The sequence below is a fragment of the Pongo abelii genome, chromosome 6 (genome assembly GCF_028885655.2).
Source record: "Pongo abelii isolate AG06213 chromosome 6, NHGRI_mPonAbe1-v2.0_pri, whole genome shotgun sequence".
NCBI classification, from domain to species: domain Eukaryota; kingdom Metazoa; phylum Chordata; class Mammalia; order Primates; family Hominidae; genus Pongo; species Pongo abelii.
The window spans coordinates 139,821,084-139,846,074 of NC_071991.2; the positions used below are offsets into that span (position 1 = coordinate 139,821,084).

The following is a 24,991-nucleotide window of genomic DNA, read 5'->3' on the forward strand; positions in this document are numbered from 1 at the left end:
CTTTCATATATCTTCCCATGCTTCTATTTTTAATGTATTCATAAAGTGAGTTTCTTATAGGCAGCATATAGTTGGATCTTGCATTTTTATCTAATCTGCCTTTTAACTGTGGCATTTACATTCATTACACTTAATGTGATTATTGACACTGTTGGATTTCAATCTACCATCTTGCTGCTCTTGTTTTCCATATGTACCATCCTGGCCTTTGAAGTCAAATGACAGATAAAATATTTAGGATGTGGCGCTTAAACTGTTTTGTGGTTCAGATAAAGTATCTGAGTGCATCCCCTGCAATATGAGACCATCTCTGCTCTTAAGATGTGGTTTGGGAGGAAAATTCACTTTATATTTCAGAATTTTTAGTATATGCAGGTGATTCCCAAATGTATTCTCTCTAATTGAGCTACGTCTTCCAAGAGTCTGACCTCTATATTCAACTGCCGGTTGAGCAGCTCTCCCTGGGTGCTGCACAGGCAACTTCAATGTCCAGTATCTAAGGTCACACAGCTCAAGCTAAGAAACTGGGACGCGTCTTGAGAGGCAGAGGACTCTACCGAACCTACTGGGTCATCACCTGAATCCAAGAGCATGCAACACACCTCAGACCAGAGGCCCCAATACAAGACAAAATATCCTAAATAATCAAAAGGATTCTTTATTATGTAGATTGTATCATAATTCATCAAAATAATTTTATAATAGTTAACTGCCATACTATCTTATAAATGATGCCTTCTGAAGTTAAACATAATACAAATTCAGTTTTTTAAAATGATCTGCTTACAACATACTAAACAAATAATAGAAGTTTTTTTTTTTTTAAAAGCACTATCTCCTGTGAAGTCTAACAAAGGAAATCATGACAAGTTCCTGATCAGATAAAAACCACTGCATCATTAAAGGGGATTAAAAAGAGACATAAATAAATGTGAATAGAAATATCCATTTTCCTGGGTTTTATCCTTCTGTACAAGCCTGATTCTAGGGTTAAAATGATACTCTGGTTTGCCTCTATAAGCAAGAAATTCCTTAACAGCAGCTCAAAAATGACCTTAATGTCTGGGTGAAACATACTTCTTCACCTGTGGACACAGAGCTCCCATCTCTGTCAGACACGTGTCACCTCTGCTAACACACCCAGGCATCTCCAGGAGGACAGAGAACTGTCATCCTCTCCAAAATGGCTCTGCTCCACCCAACCCAGGCTTTCCTAAAGCCCCAAACTCCACACGGGAGGCAACGCCTGACGAAGCAACGTTCCTGCCACACCATCCACCTTAACCTTCCAAATGCCACTGCTGTGAAGAGGAGCCATCGCAGATCGCCATGGCGACAGAGCCCTTCTGACCCAGGGGATCCACTGCTCTCAGGCACTGTCCAACCGACACCTGGTATGGCCAATTGTTTTTCTGAAAAAAAGGCAGCAAGAAAAAAATACTGCCAATTACTGGCAAAACATGGAAATCCAGAGGAGATATGGAGCATTTAAGAATTCAGATTAAGGGATACAATAGCCCCTCTTATCCAAAGGTTAGTTTTCTGCTGTTTGTTATCTGCAGCACAGTACAATAAGATATTTTCTGACCGCAATCACAATTTGTATTATAGTATATTGATTTGTTTTTATAGAGAAAACAAACAGGCTGTTGGGCAACGGCGATCCGCCCACCTCAGCCTTCTCAGTGCTGGGATTACAGGCGGGAGCCACTGCGCAACCACGGTATGTTGTTATAACTGTTCCATTTCATTTGAGTTATTGTTGTGAACCTCTCACTGTGCCTAATTGATAAATTTTATCACGGGTATATCTCTAGAAAAAAATACAGTATATACAGGGTTTGTACTACCTGTGGTTTCTGGGGGGACCACTGTACTGCAGACTGAGAAGACCACCCCCCAAGGTAGAAGATGAGTTCATCTGCCACACCCCCTCACTCAACCTTGTGGGCCTCTGCGCATTCTCCCAACATCACCGAGCACTCCTCACCCCAAAGGTCCACTGCTGGGATCCTCCTGACCCGTGGCATTTCATGACCTGTGGCGGGTCTGATGAGCGAGTCTCTGACATATCTAGACAAAGGAAACTATTTAAAACCAATTCATGCTCTTCATTATAGATCCAGATCTAGAGAAGAAAAATAAAATAAAATTTAGATAACGAATTTTAAGACTGAACAACACTTTGCATATTCTTCCACATATTGATTCTGTAAGGTCTCAAAGCAGAAACAGACCAATGCACTAGACTTACAGGGAAGCAGATTTCAACTTGGTTCATTCCACTTCAGATAGCTAAGGCAGGAGAAAGTGAGGTGCTATTCTGCAAAGAAACCTAAGCAGTGGCTGAATTTTGTTCATTGAATTTGACTGAATTAACTCTTTTCCAATTTTAGGGTTTAACAATTACATAACTCTCTTAATTCCTGGACTGTGTAGGTGACACAGGAGCCCGACAGCCTCTGGCTGACCCTCTGGAGACAGAAGGGCACACGGCTGCCATTTTCACCGATTCCTCATCAGTGGGGCAGTTAGGAAGTGCACAGGCTGAATCACAGATTATCTTCAGGAACACAACTGGGTGACATGGCAAGTGCAGTGAACAACTCACTCTCCAACATGCGCCATCACTACGCTCAAAAGGAATCTATTCTCTTCTGTTCTCCTATTTACTCATTGCTTCAACTTATAGAACCCAAATGGATGTGTGCAGTGTTCAGTAATATGAAGACCCTCTATCAGAGTCGTAGGGAGAGAATTTTCTGCAACACTGCTATTGTCTCATAGCCTGTGTGTCCAATAAGGGAGCTACTGGCCACATGCAGCTATTGTACACTTGAAATGTGCCTAGTGGCTGCAGAATTAGCACAACTATGCATATAAGCATAACTAAGCAATAAGCATAACTAAGTTATCCTTAGAATAGGATAACTCCATCACCCCAACTTATATTTTCTGGAACAAATTTCAGCTCTCATCTCACTGTGACCTACAGCACTGAAATTGCATCACCGCAATTTTAATACTTCCACAACATTGCCACCTCTTCTACCCAAAGATACACAGAAATCCCTTTTTTTTTTTTTGAGAGAGTCTCACCCTGTCACCAGGCTGGAGTGTAGTGGTACAATCTTTGCTTACTGCAACCTCTGCCTCCCAGGTTGAACCAATTCCCCTGCCTCAGCCTCCTGAGTAGCTGGGATTACAGGTGCGCACCACCTGTATTTTTAGTAGAGATGGGGTTTCACCATGTTGGTCAGGCTGGTCTTGAACTCCTGACCTTGTGATCCGCCCACCTCATCCTCCCAAAGTGCTGGGATTACAGGCATGAGCCTCTGCGCTGGGCCCCAGAAATCCCTTTTAAACTACATTTTCAACACATGTATCACCTGAGATAGTGGGCATGAACTCTTCTGGTGGAACGTTTGATGAAATAACGTAATGATGAAGTATATATTATTTACCAAAAAGCCCAAGTGGCTTTTTTTTTTTTTTTTTCATTTCTGAGTGACACCAACCCACCACTAAAATAGAAATGAGACACTACAATTTATGAGATTAGACTGCTGTTACATTATGCTATTTTATCAGACATAAACGAGTTTGAAATTACTGTTCTAAACTGAAGTAAGTTATTTGCTGATTTTTAGGCCCGTTTTAATATTATTTAGGAGACATACATAAGCTGAAATTAAATTATGTGAATGGAATGAACTGAAATTCTGTAGTGCTTCCCTTGCCATTTCTAACAAATTCCTATGGCTCGTAAGTCACAATTCATTCCGTATAATATTAGAAAGTACAAATAATGGTGTAAACAACTAAAATGCTCTATGACAATGAGCAGAGGTAGGAAAAACATACACTTCGGCGCTCGCCATGGCCGACAAAAAGCCCAAGGAAGGAGTCAAGTCCAAGAACAACGATCATATTAATTTGAAGGTGGCGGGGCAGGATGGTTCTGTGGTGCAGTTTAAGATTAAGAGGCATACACCACTTAGTAAACTAATGAAAGCCTATTGTGAACAACAGGGATTGTCAATGAGGCAGATCAGATTCCGATTCGACGGGCAACCAATCAATGAAACAGACACACCTGCACAGTTGGAAATGGAGGATGAAGATACAATTGATGTGTTCCAACAGCAGACGGGAGGTGTCTACTGAAAAGGGAACCTGCTTCTTTACTCCAGAACTCTGTTCTTTAAAGACCAAGATGACATTCTCAATTAGAAAACTGCAATTTGGTTCCACCACATCCTGACTACTACCATATAGTTTTCTCTATTCTTTCATTTCGCCCTTCCCCGTTCCTTTATTGTACATAAAGTAGCTGGTATATGTGCACAAGCATATTGCATTTTTTTTTTAACTAAACAGCCAATGGTATGTTTTGACTGACATCAAGTGGAGACGGGATGGAGAAAAATACTGATTCTGTGAAAATACCCCCTTTCTCCATTAGTGGCATGCTCATTCAGCTCTTATCTTTATAGTCCAGTAAGTTATTTTGCTCTCACTGTTTCAACAAAAAAAAAACAACGACACAAAAATCCTTGCATACCTTGTTCAACTGCAGAATTTTAATGTTTTTCATTTATCATTGTAAAACCAAGGACAATTTTATAACTTTTTTGTACGTAGCTGTTACATGTAGGGCAATCTGTCTTTAAGTAGGGATAAATTACTCTAAAACAAAAAAAGAATCCTAGATAGTTTTCCCTTCAAGTCAAGTGTCTTGTTGTTTAAATAAACTTCTTGTTTAAAAAAAAAAAAAAAAAGAAAGAAAAGAAACCCCACTGGTAACTTTCTGAGGAACTGCCAAAACTTCACTTTATAGTTTTGTAGGTTGCAAAAAAATAACCTGATGTCCAAGATCACCAGAGGAACAACACCTGTTCCCCCCTCCTATCCAACAGTCTCTCTCCTGAGTGCAGTGACTTACTTGCGGAGGAGGAATAAACACAAAAGAAGAAGAAAAAAGCAAGTCAAAGGACATAAATATGGGTGGGTAGATGTGGCTCCCTGTGACTTCTCTTATGGAGGTGTGCCCTACCTCACAGTCTTTTATACACAGACAGAAGATAGTCACCATTTTGGACTTTCTCTTTGTTCTGCTTTTTGGTTTTGATTTTTACTTTTTCTTACTTTCTTACTTCTTTGTACTGACTCATATTTCTCCACATTACAAATGTAATAAATTAACTAGATGCAACAAGAAACAGACTAAACAGGGCTGAAAGTAAATTAATGGCACGGAAGAAAGTATGATCTGAAGCCAGGTGTGGTGGCTTAGGCCTGTAATCCCTGAGTAATCTCAAAAAAAAAAAGAAAAGAAAGTTTGTGATCTGAGAGACCAAAACAGACACCACTTTATCGACTAAGTTGCACTCAAAGCTTCAGGAAATGAAGTTACCTATGGCTCTGATCTCACCACTGCACTCCAGCCTGGGTGACAGAGTGAGACCCTGTCTCGAGACACACACACACACACCGCCCCCCCCCAATCTCAGTCTGTCCAGCCTTGACTAATCAAAAGGGCCTTCTGGTTACAGAAGAGGTATGCTCTTTTGTAGGACAGGGAGAGACCAGCAAGCTTGTTCACAGACTTTCCTCATCCTCTGCTTAGTTTTCCAAGAACCCTCACAGTGGAAATGGAGTCTCTGGGAAAATGACCTAAATCTTTGGGTTACCAGGGAGAAATATGCCTCCTTTGTCAATTAATAAATGGAACACCTGCCTTAAAATCCAGGGAGTTCTGCTAGAATGAATCACTCCCTAAGACCCTGACCTATGCACGGAACATGAAAAACTGAAGTTTAACTGGGCGCGGTGGGTCACGCCTGTAATCCCAGCACTTTGGGAGGCTGAGGCGGGCGGATCACCTGAGGTCAAAAGTTCTAGACCAGCCTGGCCAACATGGTGAAACCCCATCTCTACTAAAAATACAAAAATTAGTTGGGCATGGTGGTGGACGCCTGTAATCCCAGCTACTCGGGAGGCTGAGGCAGGAAAATCACTTGAACCCGGAAGGGGGAGGTTGCAGTTACTTCTAGAAGAATTTCCATTAGCCCTTTGAAATCCTTCAACATTCATGAAGGCCAAAGAGTTTTCACCTAATTTAATCTGATGTGTATGTGACCAGAGTCTTTCTAGGGAATAGAGACTCCCAAACCGTTCAGCTGGGAAGTGAGGAGAGAATTTATTACTCAAAATCAAAGGGAAATGAAAAGAGGCCAACATAGAATGTCATTATTCTTTCTTGGCGGGGAATGGATTCCAGAGTCATTCTGTGCCCTTTACATGACCTCCTCATTAGCATCTAAAAGCTTCCAGTGTAGGATGCAGCCAGCTAGGTTCTCTTCTAATGTAATAAAATTTGCTTCAGCAAATCTTATGCAGAGCCATCTCCAGACTCCAGAAATAATAGGCTATAAATTACTGCATCTCCCATTTGATATAATGAAGTATAAGCACGGTCCTGAATGACTCCTCTACATACTACTCTGGGTGGCTTGAAGTGAATTTGATACAAGAACTGGAGTGAGCGCAAAGCAGAGCTAGATCTAGGATTGATGTGCTTGGGCCCAGCTCCTCACTACTCACCTATGAGTCCAGTTCCAGAACCCAAGTAGAGCGTGGGGAAACAAGGCTCCTGACTTTTTTCCCTAATGTCTGCATCTCTTTCACATTTCTTATCTCCTTGCAAAGAAACGAAACAGGCTCAACTGAAATAACTAAATGATTAAACCCTATACAGGGAATCTCCAAAGACTGACAAAATATCATTCAAAACTGTTACACAGACAACCTTGAGGATGACTTGATGTACCAGTGATCTACAATATTTGGGATCATTCCAAATTCCCGTCAAGGATCTGCCTATATCAACACAGGAGCCAAGGACCAACCATTCAAATGGGCCCTGCTGCCAAGCCTTTTTTTTTTTTTTTTTTTTTTACAATGCCATCTCTTCATATTGTTCCATTTAACAAAACTGGAGCCCTTCATCTATCCTTAAGTCCCTTGGCCAATGGTACAGAGCCAGAGTATGCTACTCCCTAGCAGGAAATCAACAGGATGACCTACTCAACACCATTCAGAAGATGCTAAGACCCATGAATTGCAACAGGAAAGAAAAGACAGAGAATTAGTCAGACAGGTACATGCTGTGCCAAAAATGCACTACAGCCCCCACCCAATTCTGCCTAATCCTAGCTGGGCTGACACCAACCTGATGAGACAGGCCTATAAGATCTCAAACTAAAACAGAAACTCCTGAACTGGGTTCTTTCGAACCCAGGAAGCAGCAGTAAATCATTAAAGAACAGATAAGTTCTTAAGGTGAGGGACAGTTTCAGATAAATGGAATGCTGGTAGAACACAGGGCCCAAAGGAGCAAAAGTTAACCTAAGCACAGGTAGAACCTTGTTTACTAGAGTATTAGGCATGGGTTGGGGCAACTATTCTAACCAGAGAACTGGCTTCAGTGAGGGCAAGTTGGCAATCCAAGGTATAGCATGCATAGGGCTGGCAAAATTCAGGGTGACTGAAGCAAAAGCTTCAGAACCAGAAAGACCACACCTAGGGGTAGAGCACAAAACTCTCAAGAGATGAATCTTTGTAAGAGTGAGGCAGAACTATATAGCAGTTTTAGGAGATCTGTTGGTGCCTAGCAAGAGCTTCAAATGGGCTATATGCAAGGATGCAGGCTGTAGTCTCAGGAGAGGAGGTTCACAAAAGTCATTCAGTCCAAGACCTCAAACTGTGTTCTCTACTAAAAGGAATCAAGGTTCCCTAGAGAAATGGCTGACTCCATGTATGGTGCAGTATATTGATCCTGGAACAGCTTTTTTGCCAGAAAGCAAGGAAGCCATCATAGTCCAACAGGATCACGTCAAAAAGACATGACAGTCAACTTGAAGAGATAATTATTAACCTATATGAGACAATGTAAGCATCCAAAACAATAAAGACTGCAATGGCCTGAAATACATCAAATGCAAACAATAATCTTGTTAGTATGTTAATTGTTTTCACTCTCTGAATCTTTTTTCCCCATTTCTTTGGCAGACATTTTTACTTGTCTTGGAAGAGCAGGTGAAGAGCTGTTTTTAGGACTCTTTGAAAGGGTACAGTATGGGTGACAGTCTTGGCTAATGGTAACATCCAGGGAGCTGGGGTCAGCGTGAGCTGGAATCAGTTCAAATTAGCAAAGCACTGGTACTCAGTGGCAGGAATACAAGTGAATACAAGGAATACAAGGAATATCATGTTCATAATGGTATTCAGAAAAAAAACTACTGGACATTAGAGGGAAGGTTACTAGGTCACTAACTTCCTACTCTGAAAAGTGACTTAAGATGAGAGATAGGGTGGAGAATTAGCTATTTATTCAGTTTTTCCTGTACGAACATAAATTTTTAGAGAGACTGAAGCAGATGAAACAAATCTGGAAAAATGGAGGCAACTGCTTAATCTGCGGGTTGGGTGCATGGAGTTTCAACATATTTCTTTTGTATATATTTGAACCCCCGACAAAAAAAGCACAAGACAGAATATGAGCCAAGCAGCTTAGGGTTTAGGCAAGGCTTCTGCCTACAAGAGACACTAGGATATGAGGGGTAGTTTTAGCCCTGATGGGCTGAGCCAACTGGAGGTATAGAGGGAGGTGCTAAATTGCAGAGGTATCATGTTGCTCAGCACTTGATCAAATCCTAGATCCTAGGTCTGCTTGGTAGCATGCTTCCTAGGTAGTGGATCTGAGGCTACCTATAGAACTTCCTTTGCAGTCATAATTCGCTCAGAAACTACAAAAGTGCTTGCTCTTGAAAATGGAGTCTGTCTTTGTCCATTTCATGCTTCTATAAAAGAATACCACAGACTGCATAATTTATAAAAAGGAAAAAAGGAAAGAAAAAAGGAAGGAAGGAGGGAAGGAGGGAAAAAGGGAAGGAGGGAAAAAGGGAAGGAGGGAAGGGAAGGAAGGAAAGGAAGGAAAGGAAGGAAGGCAAAGAGGGAAGGAGGAAGGGAGGGAAGGAGGGAGGGAGAGAGAGACGGAGGGAGGGGAAGGGAAGAAAAGGGAGGAGAAGGGAAAGGAGGAAGAAAAGGAAAGGAAAGGAGTCAATTTTATTTCTTAACAGTTCTGGATGTTAGGAAGTCCAAGGTTGAGGGGCCTGCATCTGGTAAGGGTCTTCTTGCTGCATCATCCCACTACGGAATGCAGAAGGAAAAGAGAGTGCAAGAAAGCAAGAGGGCAAAAGGGGCTGAACTCTGTTTTATAATAAGCCCACTCTGTGATTACTAATCTATTACCACAATAACAACATTAACTCATTCATGAAGGCTATTTTATTAGGCCCCACATCCCAACTGTTGCATTGAGGATTGAGTTTCCAGCACATAAACTTTGGGGGACACATTTAAACCACAGCAGAGCACTTATGTTAATTCAACCAAGAGGAGCTGGGAAAATCAAAGGCATGAGAAAGACAGCAAAAGCCAGCAGAGAGAAATGCACAGGTTAAGGAAAAAAGTCACAATGAATCCTGTAGTGCAGGCTACTTTATCAAAAGCACCTAAAAAAGATCTCATTAACTCCCCCAGCTCACCTCCACCCACATGTAAAGAGCCACACACAGCACCACCAAAGGCAGCACAATGAGAACAGCATTCTCCTCAACAGATAAGCTGGGAGTATCTAGACACCTGACCTCAATAGCTCCAGAACAGCCCTAAAACAGCTCCTCCCTAACCACCACTCAAGTCACCAGCTTGGAAAGTATTCAGAAAACCCAAATCCTGACACACCACTATGAAACAACTTAAAACAGCAAAGAACAACCCATTTAAACACCAATGCCAGCTGCTGGGAAAAAAAGGAACAATGAGTAGAGGAGAAACAGACCTCTTGGGGTCCACCAAGACCCAGTCTCTCAGCTTCAGCACTTTCAAATGCAGAATCCATACCCCTCTGGGGCCTGTGGAGCTCCACAAGGCATGTTGTCCTCAAAGATAAATGAGCAGGCAAGCTGGCTAGAAAACCACTAAGGGTATTATTCTTTAAAGAATCTTTATAGGGTCAAAGAGGAATGGGTCTTAACTGGCTATGTGAACTCCCCACAGATTCTGAGGATGATGTCAGTATCCCTTTCCAGATGTGTTTAACACTTTGCAGTCACTTGTATTCCTGCCACTGAGTGCCAGTGCTTTGCTAATTTGAACTGATTCCAGCTCACGCTGACCCCAGCTCCCTGGATGTTACCATTAGCCAAGACTGTCACCCATACTGTACCCTTTCAAAGAGTCCTAAAAACAGCTCTTCACCTACTCTTCCAAGACAAGTAAAAATGTCTGCCAAAGAAATGGGGAAAAAAGATTCAGAGAGTGAAAACAATTAACATACTAACAAGAGAGCAAAAAGCAAAGGGGGAGGAGAAACTAGGAAAATCATATATGGGCTCACACCTATTTCCAAAGCTGGGCTAATGTCCTTTTGCTTGTGTCTGAATAAGGCATCAATTTTAAGCTGCTAATAAAAAAAAAAGAAAAAGAGAAAGAAGCAGGCCCAGGCCCGGCGCGGTGGCTCATGCCTGTAATCCCAGCACTTTGGGAGGCCGAGGCGGGTGGATCACCCAAGGTCAGGAGTTCTAGACCAGCCTGGTCAACATGGTGAAACACCATCTCTACTAAAAATACAAAAAATTAGCCAGGCATGGTGGCGCATGCCTGTAAATCCAGCTACTCAGGAGGCTGAGGCAGGAGAATTGCTTGAACCCGGAAGGCAGAGAATGTGGTGACCTGAGATCACGCCATTGCCCTCAAGCCAGGGCAATGAGAACAAAATTCGGTAAAAACAAAACAAAACAAAACCACCATAAAATAACTCAGACTTAATTAAATATGACCCTAGTGGTGAATGACTAAAGATGGATTACTCATAACAGAGATAACAGTCCAATAAGAATCCAAGAATCTTACCTTTTAGTAACAAAAAAATCCTTTCCTTCGAAAGTAATATCCTCTCAAGGCCAGGAATTCCATTAGTAGAAAGCTTTCCTAAAAAACAAAATTCCTGGCCAGGCATGGGTTCACGTCTGTAATCTCAGCACTCTGGGAGGCCGAGGAGGGAAGATCACTTGACGTCAGGAGTTCGAGACTGGCCTGGCCAACATGGTGAAACCCCATCTCCACTAAAAATACAAAAATTAGCCTGGTGTGGTGGTGGGCATCTGTAATCCCAGCGACTTGGGAGGCTAAGGCAGGAGAATTTCTTGAACCCAGGAGGCAGAGGTTGCAGTGACCAGCAAGCTTACGCCATTGCACCCCAGCCTGGGTGATAAGAGTGAAAACTCCATCTCAAAAAGAAAAAAAAAAAAAAAAATTCCTTTGGGAAGGACTTCTACATAAAAACCTTCAACATGAGACTGGAAAAAAGGGTATGGGATCATCACCGGACCTTTGGCTTTTACAGCTCGAGCTATAAGAACAAAAAGAAAAAGGGATAACATTTAAACACAGTATGTAGAAAAGAATAATTATTCAATCTGTATTGGTCTTTAACTTTTACACTTTGATCTTTAATTCTGTTATTGTGATTGAGTCCAAAGAAAAATAGTATGAGTAAAATAAAAAGAACACCAAAAATGCTAATATTCTGTTTACCAAAGTCTGTAGTGAAATATCCCATTAAATCCAAGTGCAGTGACTCACACCCATAATCCCAGCACTTTGGGAGGCTGAGGCGGGTGAATCTCCTGAAGTCAGGAGTTCAAGGCCAGCCTGGCCAACATGGTGAAACCCCAACTCTACTACAAATACAAAAATTAGGCAGGCGTGGTGGCAGAGGCCTGTAATGCCAGCTACTTAGGAGGCCGAGGCAGGGAGAATTGCTTGAACCCAGGAGGTGAGCTTGCCATGAGCTGAGAGATCATACCACTGCACTCCAGCGTGGGCGACAGAACAAAACTTCAACTTACAAAAAAAAAACACAAACAAAAAGAACCAGCTAGCAGGTGACATTTGCTACAGGGAGACTAGGGATATGATCTTGCTGCAATCCTTCCATTTTAGTAAATCTAAACAGTGCGAATCCATTCTGTTTCGTCCCCATTCCACTCCAGAGCCAAAACAAGAAAATCAATTATATTTCTATTTCTTTAAAAACATATCTAACTAAATCATCTAATTAAAAGATGATATGCATGGTTCCATACTCTAAAAGAAAACTTATGTCCTGCATATCATGGACATTTGATGAATGCGTATTCAGTTGACTGCTGTAGACTTCAATAATAACCTGTTCAATGCATTATGCCAGATGAATCTTGCATCTCAAAAGTAGAACAAATATTGTTCTTTCAGTTTTGTCTACCCATAAATGCAATATTTACAATAAAAAGAAAATGAGTTTATGGTTCTAGAGAGTATGAGAATTTTGACAACATGAATTCTGTCCTAGGACATAATTAATCCTTAGAGGCATACTATTTCATGTGGAAGCTACCATTAAATCAATGTTAAGTGTTAATTACTTCACGTAATCTTCTAATCTGACTTACGACTGAAGACGTACCTCACGAAGCTGATCTATCAAGTTGTAAATCTTCACCTGTTGAATTCATAAGTTCATGTCTGAAAGGTGAGAATACTTAATATTCACTAGGCAATATTCAGCAAAGTAATATCCACTAGTACATATTTAATATTTCATCATGAACTGTGGGTGTGAAGAGAAAAGACAGGCTGGGCACAGTGGCTCACACCTGTAATCCCAGCAGTTTGGGAGGCCGAGGCAGGCAGATCATGAGGTCGGGAGTTCGAGACCAGCCTGGCCAACATGGTAAAACCCCGTCTGTACTAAAAATACAATAATTAGCTGGGCACGGTGGCAGGCACCTGTAATCCCAGCTACTCGGGAGGCCGAGGCAGGAGAATTGCCTGAACCCAGGAGGTGGAGGTTGCAGAAACCACAATCACGCCACTGCATTCCAGCCTGGGCAAAAGAGCAAGATTCTGTCTCAATCAATCAATCAATAAAAATATAAGGAGGAAGCATTTACCGTGTATTTATATGTCTGGTATTATGTGAAGCACTTTACTATCTTATCAAATCTTTGGGACAGATCTTCAGTTCTCATGACCACAAAAGAGGAGACTAAAGTTCAGACAGGAGAAGAGACATGGCCAACCTGTGTCCCCAGGGCCTATGGTCTTGCCACTAGGTTACAGTGTTTCCGGGTATCACATGTTGTGAGATTTTTGCTTTAAAATGAACCAAAAAAAACCAAAGGCGAAAAAGGCATAAGCTATTAAAAAGTGGGAGAAACACTAAGAGAACCTTAAGCATGTAACTAAAAATATTATGGAAATGTTATTGAATTCATTAGCAAATTTAATGCTAGGTTTTCATTGAGAAGTAGGTTATATTACTCATGATGAAGAAAAATGTTCATTTTAAGTATATTAACATGAATACCATCAATATGGTTTATCATGTTTAAATGTTCACTTAAAGCAATTCAGTTGAAATTCTGCATATCATACAATTTTATAGTTTGCTAGTAGGTTACAAGTAAATAGTCATCCAAATAAAAACATCATGTGTTTTCCACTGGTTGTTGCTCTTTTTAGGTGAGCATTTGATGTATACCAACAGAGAGAGGATAATAACAAATCGCTAATTTCTTTCATCATTATATAAAGGTGACTTCAGGATAGAACAGCATAAGGGCAATGATGAATTTGAAATCTAACATCAATTCAGTGATGCATCAAGATAAAAGTAGAGACAACAGGGGCACCTTGGTGAGTACTGAACATTTTATTTATTTATTTATTTTGAGATGGAGTTTTGCTCTTTTTGCCCAGGCTAGAGTGCAATGGTGCAACCTTGGCTCACCGCAACGTCTGCCTCCTGGGTTTAAGTGATTCTCCTGCCTTGGCCTCCCGAATAGCTGGGATTACAGACATGCGCCACCACGCCCGTCTAATTTTGTATTTTTAGTAGAGACGCGGTTTCTCCATATTGGTCAGGCTGGTCTCGAACTCCCGACCTAGATATCTGCCTGCCTTGGCCTCCCAAAGTGCTGGGATTACAGGTTTGAGCCACCACGCCCAGATGAATTCCAAATTTAACAAAGCAGACTAAGAGAAACAATTCATTTAAAAAAATAATATTTGGCCAGGCATGGCGGCTCACACCTGTAATCCCAGCACTTTGGGAGGCTGAGGTGAGTGGATCAGGAGGTCAGCAGTTTAAGACCAGCCTAGCCAAGATCATGAAACCCCGTCTCTACTAAAAATACAAAAATCAGCCAGGCGTGGTGGCTGGCGCCTGTAATCCCAGCTGCTCGGGAGGCTGAGGCAGAGAATTGCTTGAACCCGGGAGGCGGAGGTTGCAGTGAGCCGAGATCGTGCCACTGCACTCCAGCCTGGGTGACACACTGAGGCTCCGTCTCAAAAAAAATAAATAAATAATTCAATGAAATCCCTAAGACCCAGGACTTTGCAATAAATATGTAAATAAATTTCCAATCTCCATACTGAAAATTTAAAAGAAATGCTAACTAATAATTAAAGAAATACAACTTTTCCTCAGCTTTGCAGCAATCTAGAAACAAAGTGTGTAGACACTATAAAGCACCTTACAAGGAGAAACGTGTAAGGATGGCATGACTCGCCGGCAGCCCTGGGCTTGTCCACGGTACCTCCATGATGAACAGTAACTCCATTGTGTAAACGCCCATGAACATAAGATTACAGGACTTTTCCAGTTTAGACATACCATATTTTCTTTCAGACAATTCTTCAATTTGTTTACGTAGATCAGCGATACGATTATTCCATTTCTCTGAAAATCAAGCAAAAGTTGATTCTCAATAATATGTCCCTATGTCAGAGCAGCACTAACATATAATGACTTATTTCATATATTTTACATTCTAACAGTCCATATCATTTTACTGCTTTCAAAAAAAAATTTCCCTTTTTTGGTGGTTCTTAGAATTGGTTTAATGGGAGACTATTAGAGAAGCTGAAAAGCAGGAGGGCAGAAAAGTTCAATCAAATTAAACACAACAACAGGGAGGTCACAATGAGGAGGTCTCCAGGGGTCTTTTAGCAAACTTCCTAAAACATGTCTCAGCTGTGTGAATAAGACTTTACAGCAGCCGGGTGCAGTGGTGCAGGCTGTAATCCCAGCACTTTGGCAGCAGAGGCAGGCGGATCGCTTTGAGCTCAGGGCAAGAGAGCCAAAACCCCCCTCCCTAGCCCCACCCCCACCCCGTCCCTACCAAAAATACAAAACAGCAGGGCATGGTGGCGGGCGCCTATAGTCCCAGCTACTCAGGAGGCTGAGGCAGGAGAATCACTTGAACCCAGAAGGCAGACGTTGCAGTGAGCCAAGACCACACCACTGCCAGCCTGGATGATGGAGCAAGACTCCACCTCAAAAAAACAAAAACAAAAACACAAGGTTAAGAGGGACCCCAGACCTTACAGATACAAGTTTAAGAGGGACCCCTAAGCAAAAAATGCCAACCCTTTTTCTCCCAATCATTGAAACACCAGGAGGGTGTAATAGTTTTGCAGCCTAGCTGTAGCAGGCTGATGCCCCCAAGATGCCCACATCCTAATCCCGGGAACTGGTAAACATGACCTTATATGGCAAAAGGGGCTTTGCAGATATAATGAAGTTAAGGGTCTTTGGCTTTTGGGGTTGATGTACTCACCCGGATCCTTATAAGAGCAGAGCAGGTGATGGAGAGGGTGGGAGGTATAGTGACAGAAGCAGGAAACTCCAGTCATTCGAGACGGGCAGCACAAGCTGAGGAGTGCAGGCCACCTCCACGGCCAGGAAACGGATTCTCCCGCAGAGCCTCGGAAGCCACCGAGCCTGCTCCCAGCTTGACTCGCAGGACTTGCTGTAGAATTGTGGCCTTCAGACCTGGAAGGGGACACATTTTGGTTGTTTTAAGTCACTAAGTGTGTGGTCATTTGTTGCAGCAGCCACAGGAAACGAGTATTGTAGTGAAGCCTCAAAACTCCCCTGAAGGGGCTGGGCTCAGTGGCTCATGCCTGTAATCCCAGCACTTTGGGAGGCCGAGGTGGGTGGATCACTTGAGGTCAGGAGTTCAAGACCAGCCTGGCCAACATGGCAAAATGCCATCTATACAAAAAATACAAAAATTAGCCGGGCATGGTGGCACATGCCTGTAATCTCAGCTACTCAGGAGGCTGAGACAGGAGAACTGTTTGAACCCAGGGGGGCGGAGGTTGCAGTGAACCGAGATTCCACCACTGCACTCCAGCCTGGGTGACAGAGCGACGCTCCATCTCGAAAACAAAACAAAATAAAAAAACCCCACCTGAAGGTTTCCAGTTCTGCCAGCAGTCTCCCACCCAACCCCCAGAAGCAGACATTCCATTGCTGTGGGCCATGGAAAGGCAGAACGAAGCGCCTCCTCATGGCAGAGGCCTACCCAGGAGAAACCCAAGTGAAGGCACTGCGGGGCTGGCCCCTCTCTGCCAAGGCCATATTCTTTTTTTTTTTGAGGCCCAGTTTCACTCTGTCTCCTAGACTGGAGTGCAGGGGCACAATCTCGGCTCACTTCGACCTGCCTCCCCAGTTCAAGTGATTCTCCTGCCTCAGCCACCTGAGTAGCTGGGATTAAAGGAGTGTAGCATGCCTAGCTAATTTTTGTATTTCTAGTAGAGATGGGGTTTTGCCATGTTGCCCAGGCTGGACTCGAACTCCTTGCCTCAAGTAGTCCACCTGTCTCAGCCCCCCAAAGTGCTGGGATTACAGGAGTGAGCCACTGCACCCAGCATTTGCCAAGACCTTTGATGGCAGGTTTTTTCCAGGTGATCAGTCCTTGTCTGGTATGGCTCTGCCCCACTCTCCTTCTCACCTAGTTGGAATCCCTAGCTACTTTTCAGTAGAGGAGAGTGTTACCCTAATCCCAGCTTGGTTCAGATCTGCATTTAACTCATGGAACCTGGCTGCTCCCCAGGTCCTGAAGAAAAAAAGGGTCTGTGGGTATGATAAAGGATGGGCCTGTCCCCAGGACCCTGTGAGAGGGAAGCCCAATGTCCCACCAGGTTGGCAGGGCTGGGGAAGGGAAAGTGTTATTGTAGCCCCAAGAAAAAAAAGAGGCAGCAGAGGGAGCAGGACAGCGCTCACGTGGAACTCATGCCACTGCCTGAGTGAGGGGAGGGAGGAGTGCACACCAGTGACGTCAGGGGACAGAGAGGCGCAGTTCCAGGACGGCTTTCCCCCTCACTTCCTGCCATGTTACTCTGATTGCCTCCAGGTGAGCCTGCCCACTTTGTGCCCAGGGGCCTGTAGAAAACCACAGCTCCCCATGGTTACGGCCCCAGGAGTGGGGCAGAGCAGGGAGGAGTCTTGGACAGAGGAGAGGCAGGGGCAGGAGGGAGTGGGCCTCAAACTCCAGGAGGGGGCCCTTCTCATGGGTCCTGCTTTCTGGCTTCTCCTTCCTTACCCCTGGGCTGATCACTCGGGGAAGAACTCAGACAAAGTTTCTCACCCTCAGGCCCAAGAGGTTTAATTACTGGGCCCTTAGGGAGGTGTGAGCCCCCTGAAACGATGCAAGGTTTGGTTTTGTTTTGTTTTTTGAGACAGAGTTTCGCTCCTGTCACCCAGGCTGGAGTGCAGTGGCGTGATCTCACCACACTACAACCTGCGCCTCCCGGGTTCAAGTGATTCTCCTGCCTCAGCCTCTGGAGTAGCTGGGATTACAGGTGGCTGCCACCACGCCTGGCTAATTTTTTGTATTTTTAGTAGAGACAGGGTTTCGCCATGTTGGGCAGGCTGGTCTTGAACTCCTGACCTCAGGTGATCCGACTGGCTCCACCTCCCAAAGTTCTGGGATTACATGAGCCACTGTGCTTGGCCACGATGAAAAGTTTTGTGTGGAGAGCATGTACATGCCTTTCTGGGAAAACAGTCCACAGCTCTTATTCTCAGCAGGCTTCACGGTCAAAAAAGGTTAGAACTCTTGCTACAGAGCTGTGGAAGCAGCTAGGTGAGGGGCCGGCCAAGGGCACTCTGGGCACTACCTGGGCACTCTCGAGCCCATCATCCCCTAGGCAGGCTGCACTGCTTGGTATTTGCAGAGCTGAGGGGGTGGGGCATGTGGTGACTGTGAAATCGCCCTGAGATGACCCACAGTCCTCAGCTGGGAAGTGAGCGGTGCATCTCCTGCAGCGTCCTCCATCCCTAGAGCCATGAGGCCAGGAGAACTGGCCCTTGCAGCAAGTGAAAAGCCTATTATTGACTCCCTCCCTAGCCATGTAGACAGTGAACCAAGACACTCATATCAGGTAAATGCCTTGGTCTCTGTCACCGAGGTGACCAGTAGGCATTCCCAGATACAGTGAAGGTCCTCACACCAAGATATGCACCTGGCCACCTGAGGAAACAGAAAGGACTATCTGAGGGGATGGGGCTGAGCTGGGTGTGGAGTGGTCCTTGTGGGTCTTGGTGAGTGGGAGGTGGAGCAGCATGAGCCAGGCCTCGAGGCAGAAGGACAACCAGGAGACAGCCTGGAAAAAGTGCTGGACCCACAAGGGCTCAAGGCTGGCCAGAGGGGAGGTGGGATAGGCTGCAAAGTCCTGAGGTCTGAAGATTGGCCCTGGCAGGAAGAAACCAGGTAAGGTGGGGTGTTACTTACACCCTTGGGGCCAGATGCAGGCCAGAGCCAGCCAATTACCAGGCCCTTAGGGAGGTGTGAGCCCCTTGAAATGATGCAAGGTTTTTTGTTTTTGTTTTGGAGACGGAGTTTCGCTCTTGTCGCACAGGCTGGCACCTTTGCCCAGAGCAGGCACCAAGATTTCTGGCTCTGGGTGTGACCTCAGTCTGGGGAAAAGCCCCAGCCCCCTACAGGACCACCTACCCGCTAGACTACTTCAGGTGCTGAGCCCAAGCCAGGGGCAGGAAGCTAGACTGATGCCTAGGGTAATCCCAACAAAGTCCCTTGTTCCCCGCAGCTATGGGGCTGAAGGGGAATTACAGCCCAAACCCCAGATGCTGGCCCTCAAACTAACACTGAGCCCTCAGTGCCCACAGGGAGATACAATCAGTGCACTTTCCAGATGGAGAAATCGGCTCAGAGAAGTGCAACAGCCTTGCCCAATGCCCCAGACCAGGGCTCCAGGCCCAGAGTGTTCTTTTGTCACTGTGTCCAGAGGGCAGCAGCTGCTGTGATGTACCCACCTGAGCCTGGCAGCTTTCTCCAACTTTGGAAGCCCAGGAGCATGGCCCCTGTCCACAGATGCACCTGGCATGAGGCGTGCCCAGAAGGACAGAGGCAGATGATTTTTGTCTCCTCCACTGGATTGTGAGGGCCTAGAAGGAGACAAGGATCTGCTTGAGAAGGCAGTGAATAGTGAGCAACCTGAGACAGTGCCCCTCTGGATGGATCCGCAGTGCCTGGATGGAATCTGGCTCAGACAGAGCTCAGTTCTGCAGGTCCCTGAGGCATGGAGAGTTCACAGCTACCAAGTGTAGGAGTCTGGATTCAAAGCCAACAGCATGACTCCAAAGTCCCTGCCCTAGCCCCTGGACCACCCTTGCAGGCCCATCAGATGCCCAGGCCAGCAGCACAGCCAGCCAAGACCAGGGAAACTTGGGGAGCCTCAGAGCACCCCCAGGTATTCCAACCTAATCCTGGTACCCCTGCCTCTCACCACACTTCTTCCTGCTTTAACCTCAACCCCTACACAAAGCCTGGGCCACTTAATGTGGCATCAAACAGATGCCTCAACAAATCAGAATCTAATCTTGAAAAAAAAAAAACTTAACAGATATACAATTGCACGTTAGAATGCTAAAGACCATAAACATATAACAACTTAAAGTACACATAAATTCAATATATATCCAATCATTGTGACTATGACACAGTAGAATATTAAAATACTATTTTCAAAATGTATACACGCTTAATGTTCTATGTATTCAAACTGTTTATTCAAAATACAAATCATCAACATAATTTGCCACTAATATTCAGTCCCTTCACAGGACACATGATTCACCGGGAGTTAATAAATTAGCAGCCGGCAGGCAGTGACACACAGCAAAAATGAAAACCAAGAGGTGAAACAGTTCTGAAATAAAGGTTTTAAAGCTAACAGAAATCACTGAATTACTAAGTCATTGACACTAATTTTGAGCCAACTAACTAATTAATATGAGATGATACAATGTCCTATACTTTGGTAAATACAGACTATGTTTAAACAATGTCTGTAACATGACTTTCAAAATGCTCCTGGCTTTACAAAGATGTGATTAAGATGTAGTAATACGTGCTAAACCATTTCCCCCTGCAGAGCATGTGGTAACTTTCATCAGTCACACTGAGAGTCCAGAAGATAAAGGAAAATGTCGTGGATTTCGCTGAGAACTTACCAGAGTTGAACTCCCTCATTTTCCACTCCCCAGCATTGGCGGGTTCTGGGACTGGTGGCTGTGGTGGCTCGTTGGTCTTTGTCTCTTAGAAGGTGGGGAATAATCATCATCTTGAAAAAGAAAAAATGGTCATTACTGAAGGAATCATCTTAGGTTACAGCCACCTCTGGGTCAATTCCCAACATTCAAAAGCTGAGCAGGGCTTTAAAGCTATCTTATTAATAATTATTTCTGTATTGCGAACTTCAGCATACTTTTTTCTAGTTACATTTGAAATGTTATTCTTTTGGGGTGTGCTCAAGTGAATACTGCTTTTTCCTCTGTCTTGCTTCATTACTTTTTAGTTTGCTTCATTTGAATCATCATTGTAAGTCTCCCCTTCTCCTCAAATAACTTTCAAATTGCTGCCAAGAACTATGTTCTATTTTAAGGCTTTTGAGAAAAAACTTTCAATGAAGATAGCCACCTGAAGTTATACAAATATAGAAGAAACGGGATAAAATAAACCTTAGATTGGAAAAAATATTTAAGATTATACAAAATTCAAGCATAAACAAGGGAAGCTGAGTAACTGTATGTTCAAATACTTTTAACAAGTGCAAAACATGTAGGCTTAAAGAAATAGAGCTGGCCAGGCATGGTGGTTCACGCCTGTAATTCCAACACTTTGGGAGGCCAAGGCAGGCAGATAACTTGAGGTCAGGAATTCGAGACCAGCCTGGCCAATATACTGAAACCCCCTCTCTACTAAAAATACAAAAATTAGGCCAGGAGCGATGGTTCATGCCTGTGATCCCAGCACTTTGAGAGGCCAAGGCGGGTAGATCACCTGAGGTCAGGAGTTTGAGACCAGCCTAACCAACATAGAGAAACCCCGTCTCTACTAAAAATACAACATTAGCCGGGTGTGGTGGCACATGCCTGTAATCCCAGCTACCCGGGAGGCTGAGGCAGGAGAATCCCTTGAACCTGAAAGGCAAAGATTGTGGTGAGCCGAGATTGTGCCATTGCACTCCAGCCTGGGTAACAACAGTGAAAACTCCGTCTCAAAAAAAAAAAAGAAAAAATTAGCCAGGCATGGTGGCGCATGCCTGTAATCCCAGCTACTTGGGAGGCTGAGGCAGGAGAATCGCTTGAACCCAGGAGGCTGAAGTTGCGGTGAGCCGAGACTGCACCATTGCACTCCAGCCTGGGTAACAGAGCAAGACCCTGTCTCAAAAAAAAAAAAAAAAAAAAAAGAGAGAAAGAAAGAAAGAGGGCTACATTATTTATGAAACAGATAATGTTAACTCAGTCAACAGAAAGCCTGTGTATAAATGAGCAGTGAGATATTCAAGCACAGCACACACACACTTCTCAGGACAGCTGTCGTGAGAGTTCCATGCTCTTTTCCTTCTGGATACGTCAGCAACTCACTCTGCTATGATCCTGCAACACATCTCATGTTAGAATTAGAGACATCTGGGCCAGGCACAGTGGCTGACGCCTGTAATCCTAACACTTTGGGAAGCCGAGGCAGGCAGATCACCTAAGGTCAGGAGTTCGAGACCAGTCTGGCCAACATGGTGAGACGCTGTCTCTACCAAAAATACAAAAAATTAGCTGGGCCTGGTGGCGCGTGCCTGTAATCCCAGCTACTCGGGAGCCTGAGGCAGGAGAATCGCTTGAACCTGGGAGGTGGAGGTTGCAGTGAGCCGAGATCGTGCCACTGCACTCCGGCATGGGTGACAGAGCAAAGCTCTGTCAAAAAAAAAAAACAGAAAAAGAAAAAAGAATTAGAGACATCTGGATGAAATCAGCTGCCAGTCTCACAAAGTGTCGGGTAACATCCTATTAAGATTGCTGCTTACACATCATCTATAAAATACTGAAAATATCATTTTAAGAAATCTTTTTTTTATTTTGAGACAGAGTTTTGCTCTTGTTGCCCAGGCTGGAGTGCAATGGTGCGATCTCGGCTCACTGCAACCTCTGCCCCCTGGGTTCAAGCAATTCTCCTTCCTCAGACTCCTGAGTAGCTGGGATTACAGGCATGCACCACCACGCCTGGCTAATTTTGTATTTTCAGTAGAGACAGGGTTTCTCCATATTGGTCAGGCTGGTCTCAAACTCCTGACCTCAGGTGATCCACTGACCTTGGCCTCCCGAAGTGCTGGGATTACAGGTGTGAGCCACCATGCCTAGCCAAGAAACCCTTATTTGAAAACAAGCCAGGCACGGTGGCTCATGCCTATAATCCCAGCACTTTGGGAAGCTAAGGCGGGTGGATCACTTGACGCCAGTAGTTTGAGACCAGCCTGGGCAACATGTTGTAACCCCATCTCTACTAAAAATATATTTTAAAAATTAGCTGGGTGTGGTGGTGGGCACCTGTAATCCCAGCTTCTCAGGAGGCTGAGGCAGGAGAATCACTTGAACCTGGGAGGTGGAGGTTGCAGTGAGTGGAGACCATGCCACTGCACTCCAGCCTGGGTGACAATAGAAAGACTCCATCTCAAAAACAAAACAAAACAAAACAAAAAACCACTAAAAAAAAGACTCCATTTAAAAAACAAAACTAAACCCAAAACCACAACACAAATGTAGTATACAAACGAAAATAATTACTGTGTTAAACACAGTTTCATAGAAAATAAAAGACCACTCAAATACAATAAGCTGCCTTTTTAGATAGGTATGTTATTCTTCTTTTACAGCTAAAGAAACGGGCTCAGAGAATGTTATTTGATTGGCCCGTGTTGCATCTCTGGACACTGCAGCTGAGATCAGACTTTGTGTGTAACTCCACTAGCCTACCAGGGTGCCTCTCATAAAGGTAAGAAATGTAAATTTGGCCTAATATACAAAGTTGCCAGGGCAGCACTGGGTCAATTCTACATACAGTACTTCTATGTTCATCAAGGGAAACCTTAAGGGAAAGTGAAAATGCTTCTAGAAGGCGATTGGACACCAGCGCCTTTGCTTGTTGCCTTTGGGCTCTTCTTCTAAGGCCAACAGTGACCTGAAATTATTGACTGACTTTTCCAATCAAGTGGACAAAATGGTACCAAGGTCGCCAACATCAGACAAATTCACTTGAGGGCCTTATCTATGTGCTTTGAAAGACAAAACTGCTTTTGTAAAGGATACTGTATTTAAAAAAAAAATCATATTAACAATAACACTGTAAAATGCTGATGTGTTGAATGCTACTTTAGAAAAACATGTTCAAACCTAGGGAAAAAATTTGATACAAAACTACGTATCAATTATCTAGCTAGCTAGCTAGAGACATGCTTTCATTCTATTGCTCAGGATGGGAAGCAGTGGGATTATCATAGCTCACTGCAGCCTTGAGCTCCTGGCCTCAAGTGATCCTCCTGCCTCAGCCTCCTAACTAGCTAGGGCCACAGGTGGACACAGTTACGCCTGGGTTTTTGTTTGTTTGTTTTGTAGAGACAGGGTTTCACTATATTGCCCAGGCTGGTGTCAAATTTTGGAGTCTCGCTGTGTCGCCCAGGCTGGGGTGCAGTGGTGCGATCTCCGCCCAATGCAACCTCCGCCTCGCGGGTTCAAGTAATTCTCCTTTATCAGCCTCCCAAGTAGCTGGGACTACAGGCATGCGCCACCACGCCCGGCTAATTTTTGTATTTTTTGTAGAGACTGGGTTTCACCATGGCCAGGCTGGTCTCCAACTCCTGACCTCAGGTGATCCACCCGCCTCGGCCTCCCAAAGTGTTGGGATTACAGGCGTCAGCCACTGAGCCTGGCGGAGCACTTTCTTATGTTATTAAGTAGCCTAACCCACGTGGGGCGCGGTCCCTCACGCCTGTAATCCCGACAACTCTGATGGCCAAGATGAGAAGATCGCTTCAACTCAGGAGTTCGAAACTGGCCCAGGCAACATAGCGAGGCCCTCCCCCCATCTCTAGAAAAAAATACAGAAATTAGGCCAGGTGGGCACCGCGCCCGGCTAATTTTTGTATCTTTTGTAGAGACCGGGTTTCGTCATGTTGCCCAGGCTGGTCTCGAACTCCTGAGCCCAAGCCATCCATCCTCCTGCCTCGGCCTCCCCAAGCGCTAGGATTACAGTAGGGCCCGGCCAGCCTCATGTTTTATTTAGCAGTCCCTCCCTGTTGCACACTTGGATAGTTTCTTTATTTTTTTAGACAGGATTTACCTCAATCTCGCAGGCTGGAATGCTGTGGTGGGATCATAGCTCACTGGAGCCTTGAACCTTTGGGTTCAAGTAGCTGGGGGGCTGAGGTAGGACTACAGAGATGGGGTTGCGCCATGTTGCTAGGCTGCTCTTGGCCTGAAGGGTCCTCCTGCCTCTGCCGCGCCAGACAGAGTTTTCTATTTTTGACCAACATAAACACTGTGCTGGGTCTGAATTTTTCAGCTACCCTTCTTCAGCCGGCAACACACAGGACCTGGCGGGGAGGCCGCTGTTACCAGTCCCCACTCTGACGAGAACACTGCCCAACTCCAAGCACTGTTGCACCCCAGTAACGTAGCCGAACACCCGCGCCTCTGACGTTGCCGAAGACCCACCTTTATGGTATCGGCGAAGACGCG

The 24,991-nt window shown here is 44.5% G+C and overlaps 2 protein-coding genes across 5 annotated transcripts; one reads left to right on the top strand and one right to left on the bottom strand.

The window, feature by feature from the left end:
- Positions 1 to 642: 642 nt before the first annotated feature.
- Positions 643 to 24,973, bottom strand: LOC129060498 (uncharacterized). 4 transcript variants are annotated; one of them, XM_063726178.1, is made up of 8 exons: positions 24,594 to 24,973; positions 20,435 to 20,544; positions 19,235 to 19,366; positions 15,732 to 15,946; positions 14,786 to 14,851; positions 12,575 to 12,633; positions 1,991 to 2,128; positions 643 to 1,412 (listed from the first exon to the last, which is right to left on the bottom strand). In XM_063726178.1, the coding sequence occupies exons 2-6, from the start codon at positions 20,542 to 20,544 to the stop codon at positions 12,620 to 12,622; spliced, it is 537 nt and encodes a 178-aa protein (XP_063582248.1). In that variant the 5' UTR covers positions 24,594 to 24,973; the 3' UTR covers positions 643 to 1,412; positions 1,991 to 2,128; positions 12,575 to 12,619. The 4 variants fall into 4 exon arrangements, with proteins under 4 accessions (XP_063582248.1, XP_063582249.1, XP_063582247.1 ...); XM_063726177.1 differs by lacking the exon at positions 643 to 1,412 and adding an exon at positions 10,981 to 11,479 and having other exon boundaries at positions 24,594 to 24,961; XM_063726179.1 differs by lacking the exon at positions 12,575 to 12,633.
- Positions 3,865 to 4,277, top strand: LOC100453450 (small ubiquitin-related modifier 2-like). Its single transcript, XM_054559931.2, has one exon. The coding sequence runs from the start codon at positions 3,880 to 3,882 to the stop codon at positions 4,165 to 4,167; it is 288 nt and encodes a 95-aa protein (XP_054415906.1). The 5' UTR covers positions 3,865 to 3,879; the 3' UTR covers positions 4,168 to 4,277.
- Positions 24,974 to 24,991: the final 18 nt, after the last annotated feature.

What these genes read in the sequence shown, in the direction of transcription:
- LOC100453450 (XM_054559931.2), top strand. Translation starts at nt 3,880, where the DNA reads ATGGCCGACAAAAAGCCCAAGGAAGGAGTCAAGTCCAAGAACAACGAT.
- LOC129060498 (XM_054559929.2), bottom strand. Translation starts at nt 20,544, where the DNA reads ATGATGATTATTCCCCACCTTCTAAGAGACAAAGACCAACGAGCCACC. An exon ending in GAGAAAGCTGCCAGGCTCAG is followed by an intron (nt 15,947 to 19,234) that starts GTGGGTACATCA and finishes GTCCCCTTCCAG; the next exon opens with GTCTGAAGGCCACAATTCTA. An exon ending in CTGCTCTTATAAGGATCCGG is followed by an intron (nt 14,852 to 15,731) that starts GTGAGTACATCA and finishes CTTGATTTTCAG; the next exon opens with AGAAATGGAATAATCGTATC.